Source organism: Vipera berus, assembly GCF_964194415.1.
Source record: "Vipera berus genome assembly, chromosome: 2".
NCBI lineage: Eukaryota > Metazoa > Chordata > Lepidosauria > Squamata > Viperidae > Vipera > Vipera berus.
Window position 1 is genome coordinate 112604092 of NC_138203.1, and position 18188 is coordinate 112622279.

Here is an 18188-nt window from a genome sequence, read left to right on the forward strand (position 1 = left end):
CCGGGGCAGAGCAGAGCCTCCGGCCCCTCCTGGATGGCTGCGATGGCTGTCGTGGTCCAGGGGCGGGTCTCTCACCTCCGGCGCCACCGAAGAAGCCTCCGCCTCCGCCACCCAGCTGGGCCAGCTGGTCCGCGGCGTCTCCGCTGATAGCCCGGAGACGCCGCCGTCACCCGGGAGCCGGTCAGGGGGCCGGGGCAGAGCAGAGCCTCCAGCCCCTCCTGGATGGCCAGGGGCGGGCCTGGAGACGCCCCGCCGCCACCGCCACCGCCGTTGCCAGGCTCCCTGGATCAACGACCAGCCTGGGGGCTTGAAAGTCATCGCCGCAGCCGCTGCCATTCTTGCCGCCGGGGCCTCCGCCGCACAGCTGATCCGCGGAGGCGCCGCCCTTGCCCGGCAGTTTGACAAGCAGTAGAGGCAGGGCGGAGGTGCTGGCCCCGTTTATAACGGTTGCCAACGGCCCAGGCGGCGGGGCGGGAATGTCCCGGCACCCCTGCAGCTGTTTTGGGAGGCAGCGGGCGGCATAATTGCCCAGCTCATCTGCCCGAAATTCTGGCCCCACCCCAGGGGTCCATTGACATCCCTGGGGGGCTCCTGGGGGGACGCCTTACTGTTGGGGGCTACGGAGCTCTCCCCAGCGCGTCCGCCATCTTTGGAGCCGGCATAATATCTCCAATGTTAAGATAAATAATAAAGGTGACAACGGACACCCTTGTCTTGTGCCCTTTTCAATATTACATACTTCAGTCAAACTATTATTTACTATTATTCGGGCTGTTTGTTTTTGATATAATGCCCTAATTGGTTGTAAGAATTTATCCCCAAAATTCATTTTATCTAAAACTTTCATCAAAAATTGCCAATCCAATTGATCAAAGGCTTTTTCGGCGTCTAAAAAGATCAGCGCCGCAGGGATCTGGTTGTTCCTTTCCAAAAATTCCAACAAGTCTACTATATGCCTCACATTATTTTTCATTTGTCTACCACTGATAAACCCAGTTTGGTCCCCATGAATTATCTGTTACAGAACCCTCATCAATCTGTTAGCTAAAACCTTAGCAAATATCTTGTAGTCCGTATTCAAAAGTGATATTGGTCTATAATTTCTTACTTGAGTGACGTCCTGATCTTCCTTCGGAATCAAAGAAATAAAGGCAGTTCTCCAAGACGGAGGCACCCTTCCTCCCCATTGAATTGTCTGAAACAATTCCCTTAGTGGCTTTATCATCTCCAATTGTAAGTTTTTGTAGTACACCGCAGTCAGTCCATCCGTACCTGGCGCTTTATCCATCTTCAATTGTTTAATTGCTAAAAGGATTTCTTCTTCTGTTTTGATTAATCTCTTCATTTTGTTCTTGTGTAAGAACTGGGATGTTAGCATCCCTCAAATATACATCAATATCTGCTTCATTAATCTTATCTTTAGCATATAATTTAGAGTAAAAGTCCAAAAAGGCTTCCTTGATAAGATCCTGTTGATACACAACCTTACCCTTATGTTCTATTTTATCTATGTTAGAAGCCCTTTGCTTCTTCCTTAACCTGTAAGCTAACCATCTGCCTGGTTTATTGGCATTGCAAAAAGTATTGTGCCTAGCAAACCGTAAATTAGTTGCCACCTGATCAGCCATCAACTTATCAAATTGTCCTCTTAACAGATTAATAACCTCTTTGATCTTCACATCCGACGGATTCCGAATTAGGGCCTTTTCTTTTTCTCTAATTTCATTCTCCAATTCCTTCCTCCTAAATTCCAAGTTACGTCTGTATTTGTTATTCATATATATTAACACCCCTCTCATATAAGCTTTACTAGCATCCCAGACCATATCCATAGAAGTGCCCTTATTCATGTTAATTTCAAAAAAGTCCATCTGTTTTTTACATTCTTCCACATTTCTCTGATTTCTAAACAAGTTCTCATTTAAGCGCCAAGAGCGCCTATCTCTATTATTCTTGTCAATCTCTAACCAAACTGGACTATGGTCAGACATAGTTCTTGGACAAATCTTTATCTTTTTAATCCTGGAAAAAAAATCATTAGTCAATAATATAAAATCAATCCTGGAAAAAGATTGATGTCTATCAGAAAAAAAAAGTATAATCCTTTTCTTGTAGATGTATTTCTCTCCAAATGTCTCGCAACTCCAAATCATCCTTCATTTCAAAAAAAGATTTAGGCAATCTAGCGTGGCTCGGGATATGCCTAAAAGAGCCACCCTTGTCCAATTGTACGTCTAAGACTCCGTTACAATCTCCCATAAAAATAAAAGATTTATAATCCACAGTAATCTTACTGTGTAATAAACTATAAAAGTCAGCTTGTTGTTGATTAGGAGCGTACAGTCCAACCAAAAGCGTTTTTTTGCCTTCTAACAGCAAATCTATTATAACAAATCTTCCTTGTTTATCTGCTTCTATTAGCTCCGCTGTCACAGTATTCTTGACATAAATAACCACTCCATTTTTCTTATTCATTGCTGAAGCACTAAATTGTGTACCCAATCTAGAGTTCAATAGGTACTTTTGGTCCATAACCCTAATATGTGTTTCTTGCAAGCAAATAACATCAGTCTTAAATTGTTTTAAGTATTGAAAAACTTTCTTTCTCTTCTGTGGTGAGTTTAAGCCATTGACATTCCAAGTTAGAAACTTAGTCGCCATCCTTAGCGGCCTGAAGCTTCTGGAACACGTCTGTCAGGAGTCCCTTAACTTCCTTAGGCCGCACCCCTCCCACAGCTTCACTATAGGTACGCTTTGGAGGTTCCATAACTTTCTGCTGGTCTTGCTCTTGCTCTTGTCTCGCTCGTCTCAAAGCAGCACGCGTCATCCTCTGCTCTCTGGCATCTTCCGATGAAGCTGTAATTTGATCCCCTCCAGTAGCTTTCTCATCTGTCTGTGTTCCTTCAGCATCTTGAGGCTTTCCCTCGCCATTTTTCTTTGCAGATTCCAAAGGTGGTAAAGAGGTTGCTTTTAAAACATTGTTATAAAAATCACGTGCCTGGATCACAGTGACCAAACGGTGTCTTATGCCTTCATGCATCACCACCATGCCCACTGGTATCTCCCATCTAAACTTGATGTCGCGTTTCTTAAGTTCCTGTGCCAGAAAAGCAAAATCTTTCCTTCTCCTTAAGAATCTTTCTTAAGATGTGGATTGGAGTGGGTTCTGACATTAGACAGGATCTGCATTAAGAGTCAGTCTGGAAGGAAGAAACTTACTGGGGGACTTTGCAAAAAATACAGTGTCTAACAACAAGGAGGGAAGCCCCATGGAAAGGGAACTTTCCCCCCGACCGAAATCCCACCAACTATCGGAAGCTGAAGCATCATATTCCTCTGGGGAAGAGGTGGTGGAGATGTGCGACCTCAAACCGCGGTGGTCGATGGGCATTGGAAGGAAAAGCGAGTGGAAAAAGGCATCCAGGAAAGTGAGCCTGAGGCGGGGCAGCCCCCAACCTGAATGGAAGCAAGAGATGGAGAGCTCCCTGCACGTCAGCGAAGAGGACGGGAATTATGCACCACATGCAGAGTTATGCACAAGCTATTGACCTGATGAAAAAAAACTTGGCTCACTAAGGAAGGGGAAACCTGAGTCCCGCAGTCGCACCAGCGCCTGGAGCTGCAGCTGGAGAGACAGTGGGGGGGATCTGGAACCTGTAGCACCAGGGGCGTCTGGTGAACCCGAGCTAGCACCTCAGCAGCACCCACCCCTCACTGAACTGCAGAGGGGGATCAGCATGGGGGGGCAATACCGCCAGTGGCGTAGGCGCCAATCCATTCAAAGACTCCCACCTCTGGAAGCAAAACTCAAGGGGGAGCTGCCATGCTTGGGGTTTTTCCTAACTCAAGTCCTCAGTTATATGGAATATGGACGGGACATCCCCAGTGACAAAGCCCGCATCCACACTGTGCAATCTGCCCTGGACGGACTGGCTGCAGACTGGGTGGTGAACCTGCATTACTACAACTCCCCAGAACTCAATGACTTCAACTGCTTCATGTCATCCTTGAGGAGGTGATTTGTGGACCCTTTGGCTAATCATAAGGACCGGGAGAGAATCAAAACGGTGAGGCAGGGCAGTCGGCTGGGCCATTGCCAATAAGCTGAACTGGCCGGAAGATATCCTCCTTAGCCATTTCAAAGATGGACTAAACTATGACTTGTATGATGCTTGCCTGCCTCGAGGAGACCCACACCACCTCGATGACTGGTATGTCCTGGCAGAGGAGGTGGAGATAGACCTACTGAAGAGGCACCGCCGAGGGAAACCATGGGCCCGCCTGCCACCTGAGCAAACACGCGAGCCAGTGAAACCACCGGCTATGACTAAGAAATCATCGGGCTGTTTCAAATGCGGGAGAGAGGGCCACACACAAACACATACGCTGCAGAATGCTGCTCAAAAGCCCCTCAGCGCAAATTAGACCCATCACCGGCCAGGAGATCAGGGAAGTCCCCAGCCAAACTAAAAGAACCTGCCATAAGGGGGATAGAGACTGTAGAATCCCCAACCCCTGCCAAGGACTGGGAGGTGACTCCGGCCTACACCTCGGAGGACAGCTTGGAGGGCAAAACCCTGGTAAGTGGATCCATTCCACCCATCCTTAAGACAGTGACTATATTAGCTTCCTCCATGGCCGAAGCTGTCAAAGTAAAAGCCCTAATAGACACTGGCTGCACCCGCTACCTCATTAGCCCGACGCTGGTGGGGAATTTGGGCATTCCAGTGAGGAGACTAAAGCAACCAATCTCCTTTGGACAGTTAGATGGGGGTGCCTGCTACTCTAGCCACCTTACCAGTTCACCTGTCTCTGGGGACCCATGAGGCAAACATAACATTTGTAGTGACCCCAATGATTTTAGGGCTGGAATGGTTAAAGAAATGGAACCCCTGGGTAAATTGGAGAAGTCAACTTCCTGGAGGGGGAGAATATGAACTTAAAACCCTAAAGGACCACCCGACCCGAGGAGAGGAGACAGCATCAGTGGGGGAAGACAAGGGGTTACCACAAATACCAGAAGAATACCAGGACCTTGCTGAAGTTTTCAGTGAGGGACAGGCGGATGAGCTCCCCCCTCACTGACCCACAGACTGTGCTATAGAATTCAAACCCGGGGCAAAACTCCCAAAGCCTAAGCTGTTATCCATGAGCCCTAAAGAGATGGCGGAGATGGAAAGATTCATAAATAAAAACCTAAAAAGGGGATTTATTGAGCCTGACAAACCCAAAGTGGCCGCTCCGGTCCTGTTCAGGGAGAAGAAGGATGACATGATGCACTTATGCGTAGGTTACTGGGCCCTAAACACAATTAGTGAAAGTAATCTCTATCCCCTAACCCTAATGAAAGATATGCTATCCCACCTATCGAAAGGAAGGTTTTTTTTTACCAAACTAGACCTAAGAGAAGTATACTACCGCATTAGGATGAAGGAAGGGGAAGAATGGAAGACCGCATTCAATTGTCCAATGGGTTGCTACCAGTTCAGAGTTCTGCCTTTCGGATTGCAAGGCCCCCCCACAGTTTTTATGCAATTAATTAATGAAGTGCTAAGAGAGCACCTATATAAGGGCATCCTGATTTACCTAGATGACATCCTTATCTTCACTGAGACCAAAGAGGAGCATATTAATTTAGTCAGAGCAGTTCTGAAAAAACTGTGGGCCACCCACCTATATGCAAAATTATTGAAATGTGAATTCCACCAGGAAAGAATAGACCAGGGCTTTTCAACCAGTGGTACGGGTACCACCTGTGGTACATTGGCACCTAGCAGGTGGTACACGACCATCCTAGAAAAGTGGTAGTGGGGGAGGGGAGTGAGCTGAACCGGTGGCAGCACCGCACAAGCCTGAGCGAGAGACGGATGGAGCTGCGGAAGCACCACGATCAGCACCAGGCTCCAGCTGGAGCTCAGCACTGATCCTGGCATTTCTGCTGAGACCAGAAGAAGCACCGATCAGCTGGAATGTTGCAGCATCTCCAGGGTCTTGTGATTTACATTCAGATGCTTGGCAACTGATTCATATTTATGACGGTCACAATGTCCCAGGGTCATGTGAAGTGACCAAAACCTGCTGCAACCACCCAGCAGATGGGGGAAATAAAAACCAAACACCCACCCCCACTTTCAATCTTCAAGAGAAAGGCTCACAACAATGAAAACCTCAGACAGAAGGAAGAGCGCCGCCAGGTGGGCAGGCAGGTGTCTTGCTCAGCTGTGCCTTGGGGGGCACTTTTTTCAATGCCATTGTAACTTCAAACAGTCACTAAGTGAATTGTTGTAAGTCGAGGACTACCTGCACTTTATCATTTTTTCTTTTTTGTGTGTGTGTGTCAGGTTTTTGACACCTTGCTGGGCTACTGGTGGTAATCAGATGTTGCCATATCCTAAAAGTGGTACAATCAGTGAAAAGGTTGAAAAGCCCTGGAATAGATTACCTGGGGTATCGCATATTCCCACAGGGCATCAAAACGGACCCCAAGAAAGTCAGGGCAGTATTAGAATGGGCACCACCCCGTACAAGGAAGCAATTGCAAAGTTTCCTGGGATTTACAAACTTCTACCGCCAATTCATCCCTTTGTTTGCCCAAATAGCCCTGCCCCTCACAAACTTGTTGAAAACGAGGGAGGTGGGCAGTGAAACCCAGCCAGTCCCTGAAGTGGACAATGGAATGTCAAGCGGCATTTGAGAGGCTAAAGCAGGAGTTGGCAACCTGTTCAGTTCCCCCCTCCCAAGGTACAAACAGACAGATAAGCAGGCACGATTCACAAGGGTTAGGTCTTTATGCTGTAGTAATTGCTTTCCGATAAAGCCTTGGCAGCAAGATACCCACAGTCAGCCAAAAATAAGCTTGTTACCTCAAGCGTCCGCTGAAATGAGATAACTGCCAAACAATTAATCCAAGTAACAATCCAAAAACAGAGGTGAATAAGTGTTGTCAAGAATCCAGACCAGAGTTTCAAAGACGTGACCAGAAGTTGTTAGAATTATTGTTCGTCACAAAGTTCTGAGAGCAGCCACACCCCCAGAGAGGGAAGCCCTGCCAGTTCCTCCCCATCATTGTCAGAGTCCTCTTCCTTGAGTAGGACAGGCTCGTGGGTCGGGGCCACAACACTATCCCCCACCGCAGGGCCCTTCCCCCGTGGCTGACGGTCAGGATGCGGTCGAGATGGGCATTGTTCGTGGAAAACCCGCACGAGGTCAGGAGCATGGACTGCGGAAGCGTCTATCCAGGAGAAGTCCTCAGGTCCGTACCCCTTCCACTCGACCAGATATTGGAAGCGCCCCTTTAGCCAGCGGGAGTCCCGGATACTGGCCACCTCGTATTCTGCTGAGCCGTCCTTGTCAAGTGTAGTCGGTGGGGCAGGAGCCGTCGGGCGTCAAAGGGAACACGAGGGGGCTTCGGGGACCATCCGGGATCGGTGAAAGATCCGCATGGAGCGTGGCAGAGTCAACCGGTAGGCCACAGGGTTGATGACCGCTTCGATCGGGAACAGGCCGATGTATTGATGGTCCAGTTTCTTTACCAGTCGGTGGGTGGGGAGATGCTTCGTGGATAACCACACTCGATCTCTGACCGCCAGCGGTGGCATTGCCCGTCGGGAGCAGTCAGCGAACCGTTTATAGTCCTCCTTGTCGCCGTACCAATCAATTGTCGCCGTACCAATTGTTGGACTGCCTGCAACTCCGAAAGGAAGTCCTGGGTCTCGGGAACCGGAGAATCTGAGGGAGCCAGAGGGAAGAGCCACGGATGGTACCCCACATTGGCATAGAATGGGGTTGTCTGGGTGGAGGTGTGTTGGGAGTTGTTGAAGGCAAACTCCGCTAGGGAGAGGTAATTGGCCCAGTTATCCTGCTGCTGGTTCATGAAACAGCGCAGGTAGTGCTCCAGGATGCTGATTACCTTCTCTGTACTCCCGTCGGTCTCTGTATGGTGTGCCGACGACAAACACACCTGCACCTCCAACGCGGCCATCAGGCTTTTCCAAAATTGTGCCGTAAATTGCATGCCGCGATCTGACACTACCCAATTCGTGCAATTCGGGCAATTCGTGGAGACGGAAGACATGCTGTAGGAACAACCGGGCAGTCGTACGGGCCGTTGGCAGCCCCCGGCATGGAATAAAGTGCACCATTTTGGTTAACATATCAGCTACCACTAGGACGGTGGTAAACCCTGAGGTCTGTTAAGAAGTCCATGGAGATTGCTCCCCATGGTCTCTCTCGTGTCGGTAGGGGTTGGAGGAGGCCGGGAGGTGTGCCCGTGGCGGCCTTTGTTGGCACGGCACACAGGACATCACATACGCATGTATTTCGTGCTGTACCCGAGGCCACCAAAAGGTCTGCGTCACTAAATTGAGGGTCTTGAAAAACCCAAAGTGCCCCGCCGCAGGGTTATCATGACACTGTGTCATCATGAAGGTTCGGAGCGGCCCCGTGGGTACATATAGTCGCCCCCGATATTTCAGCAAACCCTCCTCCAAAGTCCATGAGGACGCGGAACCAACCTCGGCCTTCCTCTGTTGCGGCCAGTCGTCCAGGCGCTGTGCCTCACGCACCTGAGCCCGCAAGTCCACCGGCTCATGGACTGTGGCCAAGGATTCCATGGGCAGCACTGTCCCCAGGGGCAGTGGGTCCTTGGTGCGGAGGTACTCTGGCTTGCAGGACAGGGCATCTGCCCTCTGGTTGTTACCGCTGGAGATGTAGGTCACACAAAAGTTGAACCGGGTGAAAAACAAAGACCATCGGATCTGCCGCTGGTTCAACTTCCTGGCCGCCTTCAGGTGTTCTAGGTTCCGATGGTCCGTCCGGACCTCCACCTGGTGTCGGGCCCCCTCAAGATGATGCCGCCAAGCCTCGATAGCCTTGATAGCCAGCAACTCTTTTTCCCAGATGGTATAGTTGCGCTCAGAAGGATTGAGATTCCGCGAATAGTAAGTGCAGGGAAAAAGAGTGCCGCCATCCACCGGGGCCTGCAATAACACCACCCCAAGAGCCATGTTGGACGCGTTCATCTCCACGACAAAAGGATGGTCCGGATCGGGGTGCCTCAGGATGGGTTCCATGATGAAGGCCTTCTTGAGGGCCTCGAACGCCTGCTGCTGCGGGGGACCCCACCGGAACGGGACCTGCTTCTTAAGGAGCTGGGTTAACGGAACTGTCAGTGTAGCGAAACCCGGGATGAAGGTCCGGTAATAGTTGGCGAACCCCAGAAGGTGCTGGATATCCTTCACCCAACGAGGGGGTTCCCAACTACACAAGGCCTCTACCTTGCATGGATCCATGGCGATGCCTTCGGGAGATATGATGTGGCCTAGGAACTCTATGGAAGTCTGGAAGAAGAGGCATTTCTCCAGCTTCGTATAGAGGTGATGCTCCTGAAGGCACTGAAAGACGAGGCGGACGTGCTGCAGATGGTTTTCCCTGGACCGGGAGTATATCAGAATGTCGTCCAGGTAGACCACCACGAACCTGTCCAACATGTCCCAAAAAACATCGTTCATCAGGTGTTGGAAGACTGCGGGGGCGTTGGTCAGCCCGAATGGCATAACAGTGTATTCGAAATGACCGTATCAGGTGCCAAACGCCGTCTTCCATTCATCCCCCTTACGCATCCGTACTAGATTGTAGGCCACTCAGAGATCGAGCTTGGTGAAGATGGTTGCCTCACGCAGCCTCTCCATCAGCTCCGGGATGAGCGGCAGGAGGTACTGATTCCTTACCGCGATGGCGTTCAGTCGGCGGTAGTCGCAGCACAAGCATAGATCCCCCGTCTTCTTCTTGACGAAGAAGACTGGGGCCGAGAGAGGGGACCACGAAGGCCGAATGAACCCCCTGGCCAGGTTCTTGTCCAAAAAGTCCCGCAAAACAGCCAACTCAGGCTCTGACATGCGGTACAGACATCCCACTGGCAGTGGCGCGTTGGGCAGAAGGTCCACGGGGCAATCGTAGGGCTGGTGGGGCAAACGGTCCGCCTCCTTCTCGCTGAACACATCCGCGAAGTCCACCAGGTCAGGAGGCAAGGAGATGGCAGGGGCGGAGACTTTCTGGCTGGCACAGGTGTGGCAGACGTGGTCTACGCACTGCAGGCTCGGAAAAGAGATGGCGTTCCACGACCACACTGCCTGAGGATCATGGGTTCGAAGCCAAGCCATACCCAGGACCAAAGGGAAATGGAGGTCCGCTGTGATATAAAACTGAATCGCCTCCTCATGTGCCCCAATGGCTAGGCACAAAGGCTGGGTGGCAGATTTAATGGGGCCCGATACAAGCTCCCGCCCATCAATGGTCTCTACCCTCAACGGAGGGTCCACTGGAATCAAGGGAACACCAAAATGGGCTGCAAAGGCCTGGTCCATAAAATTGGTCGTGGCCCCCGAATTCACCAGCACATGCACCTGGATCCCCCCCCCGGTCGGTCAGACAAAAAGACCCAAGTGTCCAAAATCAGATGTTGAGGGGGTCCAGAGTCCACGTCTGCTGTTCCTGGCAGGGGTGTGATACGTGCCTTGTCTAGGGTTTCCCCTATACTGGGCCTGTCTCGTTTCCCAACTGGTCAGTCCGAGCCCGAGACCCAGGGCCAGATTTTGGCACCCCACCCCGCTTCCTAGGACAGGAGGCGGCGAAATATCCAGGCTCCACAATATAAACACAACCCCCCTTGACATCTCCGAGTCCTTTCCTGGACTGTCAGGTGAGGTCTGGCCGCTCCCAGCTCCATTGGCTCCTCTGCAATTGCCACGAAACGTGGGGTGACCCTGGACGCTGTTGGTGCAGGATGCGGATGTACAGGTGCAGACGGCGGCATGGGCAGCTCCTGGACGGTCCAATGGGTCTTTCAATGTTGGAGGCGAGCATCAATGCGAAGGCATTGGACCACCAGGGCGTCGAGGGTCAGGGAAGCCTCTACACAGACCAGTTCGTCCTGAAGCTCGTCTGAAAGCCCATCTTGGAAGGCATCCAGTAACGCCGCGTCATTCCAAGCTGAGTCTTGGGACAACAGCCGGAAGTCGGCGATATAGTCCTGCAGGGGGCGTCTTCCTTGCCGGACGTCTTTGATACATCTGGCTGCAGTCTGGGTGCGGATGGGGTCCTCATACATGAGCCTCATGTGTTGCCAGAAGCCCTGGTAATCGGTTAACAAGGGGCTGTTCTGGGTTAACAACGCTGTGGCCCATCGAGCGGCAGAGCCAGAAAGAAGGCTAATCACAAACCCCACCCTAGCCTCGTTATCAGAGAAATCCTCCGGCCTTATGGCCATAAACAATTGACACTGTCCCATGAAGGTCAGGAACATCTCAGGCTGTCCAGAAAACATATCCAGCACCGCTACCGGGCATTTCCGATGGGGAGGGGGAGCTGCAGGAGCATTCAGCAAGGCGAGTTGTGCAGTCAATTGTACCACTTGCTGTTGCAGGAGGTGGTTGTCATCCTGCAGCTGCTGCTACAGCTGCTGCTGCTGTTGTTGGTCCTTCTTGATTAAAAGACGGTCTGGTTGTTGTGTGGGGTGATGAACAAGTTGTTCTGTTCCCCCCTCCCAAGGTACAAACAGACAGACAAGCAGGCACGATTCACAAGGGTTAAGTCTTTATGCTGTAGTAATTGCTTTCTGATAAAGCCTTGGCAGCAAGATACCCACAGTCAGCCAAAAATAAGCTCGTTGCCTCAAGCATCTGCTGAAATGAGATAACTGCCAAACAATTAATCCAAGTAACAATCCAAAAACAGTGAATAAGCGTTCTCAAGAATCCAGACCAGTTTCAAAGACGTGACCAGAAGTTGATAGAATTATTGTTCGTCACAAAGTTCTGAGAGCAGCCACACCCCCTTTTATACCTTGTGGGGTGTGGCTCAGTGACTCAGCTAATCCCTGGCCCTCCTACTCTTCCTACGCTGCTGCAAACGCTTGGCCCTGCGTCTTTCTCGGGGGTCTAGCCATGATTCATCTTCGCTAGCCTGTATCTGCTCGGGCTCCGTCCCAGCCTGGCTAATTACAGGCTGCTCCTGTCGGCCTTCAGATGGAGACTGAGACCTTGCCAAAGAGGAGGGCCCTGGAGAGGGAGCCCTTGCCAGAAGGGAGGGCCCCAGAGAGGGAGGCCCTGCCAGTTCCTCCACATCATCCTCAGAGTCCTCTTCCTCGGGTAGGACAGGCTCAGGGGTCGGGGCCACATCACAACCTGAAACAGCGAAACAGCCACTCGGAACCGGTTCCATCTCAAAACAAAAACCAACCCTGGGAGCCGCAAAATGTGCGCCCGCATGTGCAGAACAGGCTTGATTGAAGAGTGGAGCCTAAGGCAAGACATGCACCAGCCTTGCCCCCGTCCACCTCTGGTATGGACGGCTCTGCCGTCCTGGCTTTTCCTCCCCTCAGAAAAGACTGCTCTCCCCCCACCCTGTGCTCTCCCTGTCTGGGAATTTCTTCTTTCCACCTTTTGGCATGAAGGTTCCAAGGGAGTGGAGGAGGAAGCCGATGGGGAGAAGGAGCTGCTGCGGCAAATCTTCCAAGGCTTTGTGAAAGAGGGAGGCGGTGGTGGGATTAAAATAAAATGGGCGGGGGGAGGTTGAGGAAACCCAGCAGAAGCCTACAACAGAGGGCGAGCAAGAAAGGCAAGATCGGGGAGAGGAAGAAAGCTTTCAGGGCTTGCCCAGCAGGCAGCTGCTCTCCGCTCTCAGAAATCGCCATGGCAGGAGTGAAAAGAAGCTGGAGAATGCCTCTGCCCAGTCTACCAAGCAAATAAAAGTTGAATGCAGTGGCTGGCAGGCAGGGACTGCGAGGAGCAGCCATGATTGGAGGTACAGAAGTCAACACTGCCAAAGAGGAGGAAGGAAAGGAAAAGTGGGGGTCTTTAAATAGCCACACCCACTTTTCCCCCCTTTTATCCTATTTTTTGCAATGACTGGTTGCAGATATCCACATGTGTATGCTTGTCAGGTTTGGAAGCCTCCGTTTAAGTCTGTTCGTGTGCATAGACATAGGCTGACTCCTTCTCATTTCCTGCCTTTGCTGCCTCTCTTGTGTTTGTGTGTGTGAGAGAAAGAGACACCAAATCCATTGGTTTACCAGCGAACCACTGCCGCCTCCTCCTTGTCTCCTGCCCTTCCTGCCTCTCCTGTGGAGACGCGTTTGCGTCTATCTGTGTCCATCTCTGCCACTCAAAGCCATCCTGCAATGGTTTCAATTGGCCACAATCAGCCCCTTCATTGCCAAGCATCCCTATAGAAGTCAATGGAGGTCCACAGCGCCTCGAAAGGCCAGCCGCAGCACCTCCAAGTCTGCTGGTTTTACCGGCGAGCCACTGCCTCCTGCAGCTCCTCACCGCCTTCTTTCACTCTGAACCGCGACCCATGAGGATTCCTCTCCCCACAGCTGCCATGCCAGTTCATCCCTTGCCCGTTGGTGCCATGAGCTGTGAGCCGCGGGGATACCTCGCCATGGCAGCGTCGCTGGCCCGCTTCCGCTGGCTCCTCTGTGCTTTGGCTGTGCTGCTGATGTTAGAACCGCGCTGAGCCGCTCGTTGACTCTGGCAGCATCCCGTAGCTGCCCTGGCATCGGCTGATGGGTCGCGGTCCTCACGGTCCACTCATTGGGCCTCCCGGCTTCCTGGCAACACATCCCGCAGGGGAGGTCTGCTAGGGAGGCAGTGGTCCGGCGTTGTTCCCCCCCATGTGTGTGTGTGTTGCGCGGGGAATGGCTGGTAGAGGCAGCGGCAGTCCGGTGTTTGTGTGTTGAGCCCCGTCAACCCAACACACAGGAGGGGGGAGACCGCTGGACCACTGCCTCCCTAGCAACTGTTCCCCATGGGTTTACACACACACACACATACACAGGAGGGGGGGAAACAATGCCGGACTGCCGCTGCCTCTACCAGCCGTTCCCCGTGGGTCCCCCCCACACACACAGGAGGTGGGCGGAAACAACGCCAGACTGCCACTGCCTCTTATCTGCCGTTCCCCATGGGTCCGACACAAACACACATACGCACGAGGTGGGGAAACAACGCCAGACTGCCACTGCCTCTACCAGCCATTTCCCGCGGGTCCGACACACGCACACACACAGGAGGGGAGAAACAATGTCAGAGTGCCGCCGCTTGTACCAGCCGTTCCCGTGGGTCTGACACACGCACACACACGCACACACACACACACACACACACAGGAGGGGGGGAAACAATGCCAGACTGCCACCGCCTCTACCAGCCATTCCCATGGGTCTGACACACACGAGGGGGAGAAACAACTCTGGACTGTTGCTGCCTCTACCAGATGCTCCCCACAGGTCTGACACACACACACGCATGAGGAGGGGAAACAATGCTGGACTGCCACTGCCTCTACCAACTGTTCCCCGCGGGTCTGACACACGCACGAGCGGGGGAAACAACGCCAGACTGCCGCTGCCTCTACCAGCCGTTCCCCGCGGGTCCCACACACACACAGGAGGGGGAGAAACAACACCGGACTGCCGCCACCTCTACCAGCCATTCCCCACGGGTCTGACACACACGCACAAGGGGGGGAAACAACGCCAGACCGTGGCCTCTCTAGCAGACCTCCCCTGTGGGATGTGCTGCCAGGAAGCCAGGCGGCCTGATGAGCAGACCGTGCGGACTGCAGCCCATCGGCCGAGGCCGGGCCAGCTCGGGGATGCAGCCAGAGTCAACGAGCGGCTCGGCACAGTTCTGACTGGAGCACAGAGGAGCCAGCGGAGGTGAGCCAGGGGTGAGGCATCCTTGCGGATCACAGCTCGCGGCACCAACAGAGCAAGGGATGAACCGGTGTGGCAGCTGTGGGGAGAGAATCATCGCGGGCCACGCTTCAGAGTGGAAGAAGGTGCGGAGCTGCAGGAGGCGGTGGCTCTCTGGTAAAACCAACAGACTTGGAGGCGCCATGGCTGGCCTTTCAAGGCGCCACGGACCTCCATTGACTTCCATGGAGATGCTTGGCAATGAAGGGGCTGATTGTGGCCGATTGAAACCGCTGCAGGATGGCTTTGAGTGGCAGAGAGAGACACAGATAGACGCAAACGCATCTCCACAGGATAGGCAGCAAGGGCAGGAGATGAGGAGGAGGTGGCGGTGACTCGCTGGTAAATCAACAGACTTGGTCACTCTCTCTCTCTCTCTCTCTCTCTCTCTCTCTCACACACACACACACACACACACACACACACAAACACAAACAGAGAAAGAGAGAGAAGGGGGAAAAGAGGAGGGGGGTCTGGCAGTGCCCGAGACTCCATATGCTGCTCAGAAACACCACCACCACCCATGCCCCATCTGACCGACCCACTCACCATTCCAGCAGTCCTCCCATCTCTTCCTTCGCTGCCCCCACTTGCAGTCTGAAGAAGAAAGGAGGTTTGTGGGCAGTCCCACAAACCAAAGAACTTCAATCAATTCAAACTTCACATTTTTTTCTGTGAGAAGTTTGAATTGATTGGTTGAACTCTTTTAGTCCCACTTTTTTTTTCTGGACTGCACATGGTGGCGGCGGAGGACTGGGAGCCGCAGGAGACAGCTGAAAGAGCTGTATGCGGCTCCGCAGCCACGGGTTGCCGACCTGTGACCTAGTCTTAATAAAAGTTCCTGCTTGGAAGAAATTGTTTCTAAGAGTTCTGCTTTCTTAAGATGTGGGTTGAAGTGGGTCCTGACAGCTAACTTTATTTTTTATTTTTTAATTTCCTTCTCTCTTTCATTTAAATAAGCTTGCTCTTGGCATTAATAGTCCTCCCTCCCCCAAATGTGGAAAGGTTTTGGAAAAATCTCTTAAATTTCAAACTCTATTTTAAGACAAAACAGCATTTCTCAGGTGGTCTTAGTCTTTGCTGATTTCCTTTTCAGTGCTGAATCTGACTCTGATTGATCTTCCGGGTATCACTAAAGTGCCAGTGGGTGACCAGCCCCAGGACATAGAATACCAGATCAAAGATATGATTTTGCAGTTCATTAGCAGAGAGAGCAGCTTGATTCTTGCTGTGACTCCAGCCAATATGGATTTGGCCAACTCTGATGCGCTCAAACTGGCTAAAGAAGTTGACCCACAAGGTAAATTATGGTTTTGTATTTACTTGGATGTAGTGCATATATACGTTCTTCATCACAGACTAATGTGAGATTCCAAAATAGCAAATTATGATGATTTTTCCAGGTAGAATGTACCAAAATGCTGTTTTATAGTTGCAATAGCTATTGATAAGACCTCAGTGACTTAAAAGAAATCTTCTGGTATTATTATTTATTTAAATTTATTGGCTGGCCAACCCCAGGAGACTCTGGGCAGCGAACAAAACTAGAGAAAATATAAAAACAGGGACAAATATTAAATTAAACACAGAGCTCAACAAAATCAACAAAACAAAATAATAGCCACTGAACAAATAGTAAGCATTAATCCCAGATCTGGGTCAAAGCCAGTTTTTCAAACTTTAGGAGAGGGGATGCCATCTTTGGGGGAAATGCTGTTTCAGAGGGTGAGGGTCACAACATAGAATGCACACTTCCTAGGCCCAACAATATAGCAATGTTTAATTGAGGGGACCTGGAACATATGCAATCTGCTGGAACGTACAGGCCGGCAGATACAGTTGGAGACTATTTCAGATACATAGGGCCTATGCCATATAGGGCTTTATAGGTAATATCCACCACCTTGAGTTGCACTTGAAGCTAATTGGCAGCTAATGCAGCTTGCATAGGAGTGGGGACACAGGAGTATGCCAAGAGGTGCCCTTTACTGATAGGAAGGGGAGCAGAGAAGAAGTGGAAGAAATAATAAAATTAAAGCATCCTTTACCTCAGGGGTTCCCAACCAGGGGTGCGAGATGATATTCCAGGGGGTGCGAAAACTTGGGTCTTCAAAATTATAGTATATGCATAATTTATTTTATTTTTTATTTATTTTAATCCCATTTATATCCCGCTCTTCTCCGAAGACTCAGGGCGGCTTACAATTTAAGCACAAACCAATGTGCTTAGCAATAGCCTTCATTCTATGTATATGCCTGCTTATTAGGGCTTTGCCCCCCCCAAGCGGCATTATTACAAAGTCAGCTTATTGCCCCCAACAATCTGGGTCCTCATTTTACCTACCTCGGAAGGATGGAAGGCTGAGTCAACCTTGAGCCTGGTGGGATGCGAACCTGCAATAATTGCAGGCAGCTGGTGTTACTTAAGGAGGCATTAGCCCACTGCTCCACCAAGGCTCCTAATTTATTTATTGCCATTATTTTTGTAAAGGGTGCAAGAATATTTCAGAAGCGTTCTAGGAGTGTGGGGTATAGAAAAGGTTGGGAACCGCTGCTTTACCTCAAAATGCAAATAAGAACAAACTTGAGTAAATTTCTATTGTTTAGAGTAGTAACTTTTTAATTCTATGCTGCTGGCCAAGCTATTAATACATTCCAGAAGCTCTGTTTAAAAAATGGAACATGAGACAGAAATGCAAAATCTAAACAAGCCAGCTCAACTAAGTATGTTGTTGTAATATATTTCAGCTAATTTTTTATTACTTGCTTATGGTTCATTGCAGTTAGCCAGATATTTTTTTTATTGAAAAGTTTTAAAGTACATTTTATCTTTAACAATCCCCCCTCCCCCCACCCCTACCTATCCCTCCCTACCCCTCCCCCCATTCCCCCCTCCCCCCCCGACTTCCCAGAGCTAAGTACAAGGTATAAAAACAAAGGACAATCATAAACATCCATATGCTAACAACAATAAACTCTTAAATCTATCGCTCTCTAGCTCATATAAGATAACTACAAGCAATATTAATATTACATATAAAAGGAAAGAAAAAAGAAAAAAGAAAGGAAGACTTATTCAAATGCTAAATGAAACTTTTTAGTCCCGTATTTGTTCTGGATATAATCAATCCATTTTTTCCACTCCATAATATAACGTTCTTGCGAATAATCTTTCAAATAAGCCGAGATCTTTGCCATTTCTGCCAGGTCAGAAACCTTTAAGGTCCATTCCTCTATAGTTGGCAGTTCCTCCTTTTTCCAATATTGGCCTATTAAGAGTCTTGCTGCTGTAATTAAGTTCAACATCAACTTAGTGTCCACAACAGTTGCATCTGTAATTATGCCCAACAAAAACAATTGTGGACAAAACTTTATCCTTTGCTTGAAGATCTTCTGCATATTCCACCAAATTTTTATCCAAAAAGCCTTAACC

General features: G+C 50.5%; 1 protein-coding gene across 6 annotated transcripts in view; it reads left to right on the plus strand.

The window, feature by feature from the left end:
- DNM2 (dynamin 2) overlaps positions 1 to 18188 on the plus strand; it is a 176714-nt gene that overhangs the window by 37659 nt on the left and 120867 nt on the right. For all 6 annotated transcript variants that reach the window (XM_081317587.1, XM_081317589.1, XM_081317590.1 and 3 more), the window contains exon 4: positions 15852 to 16055. In XM_081317587.1, coding sequence (XP_081173713.1) covers positions 15852 to 16055 — 204 coding nt within the window. The remainder of the gene's footprint in view (positions 1 to 15851; positions 16056 to 18188) is intronic.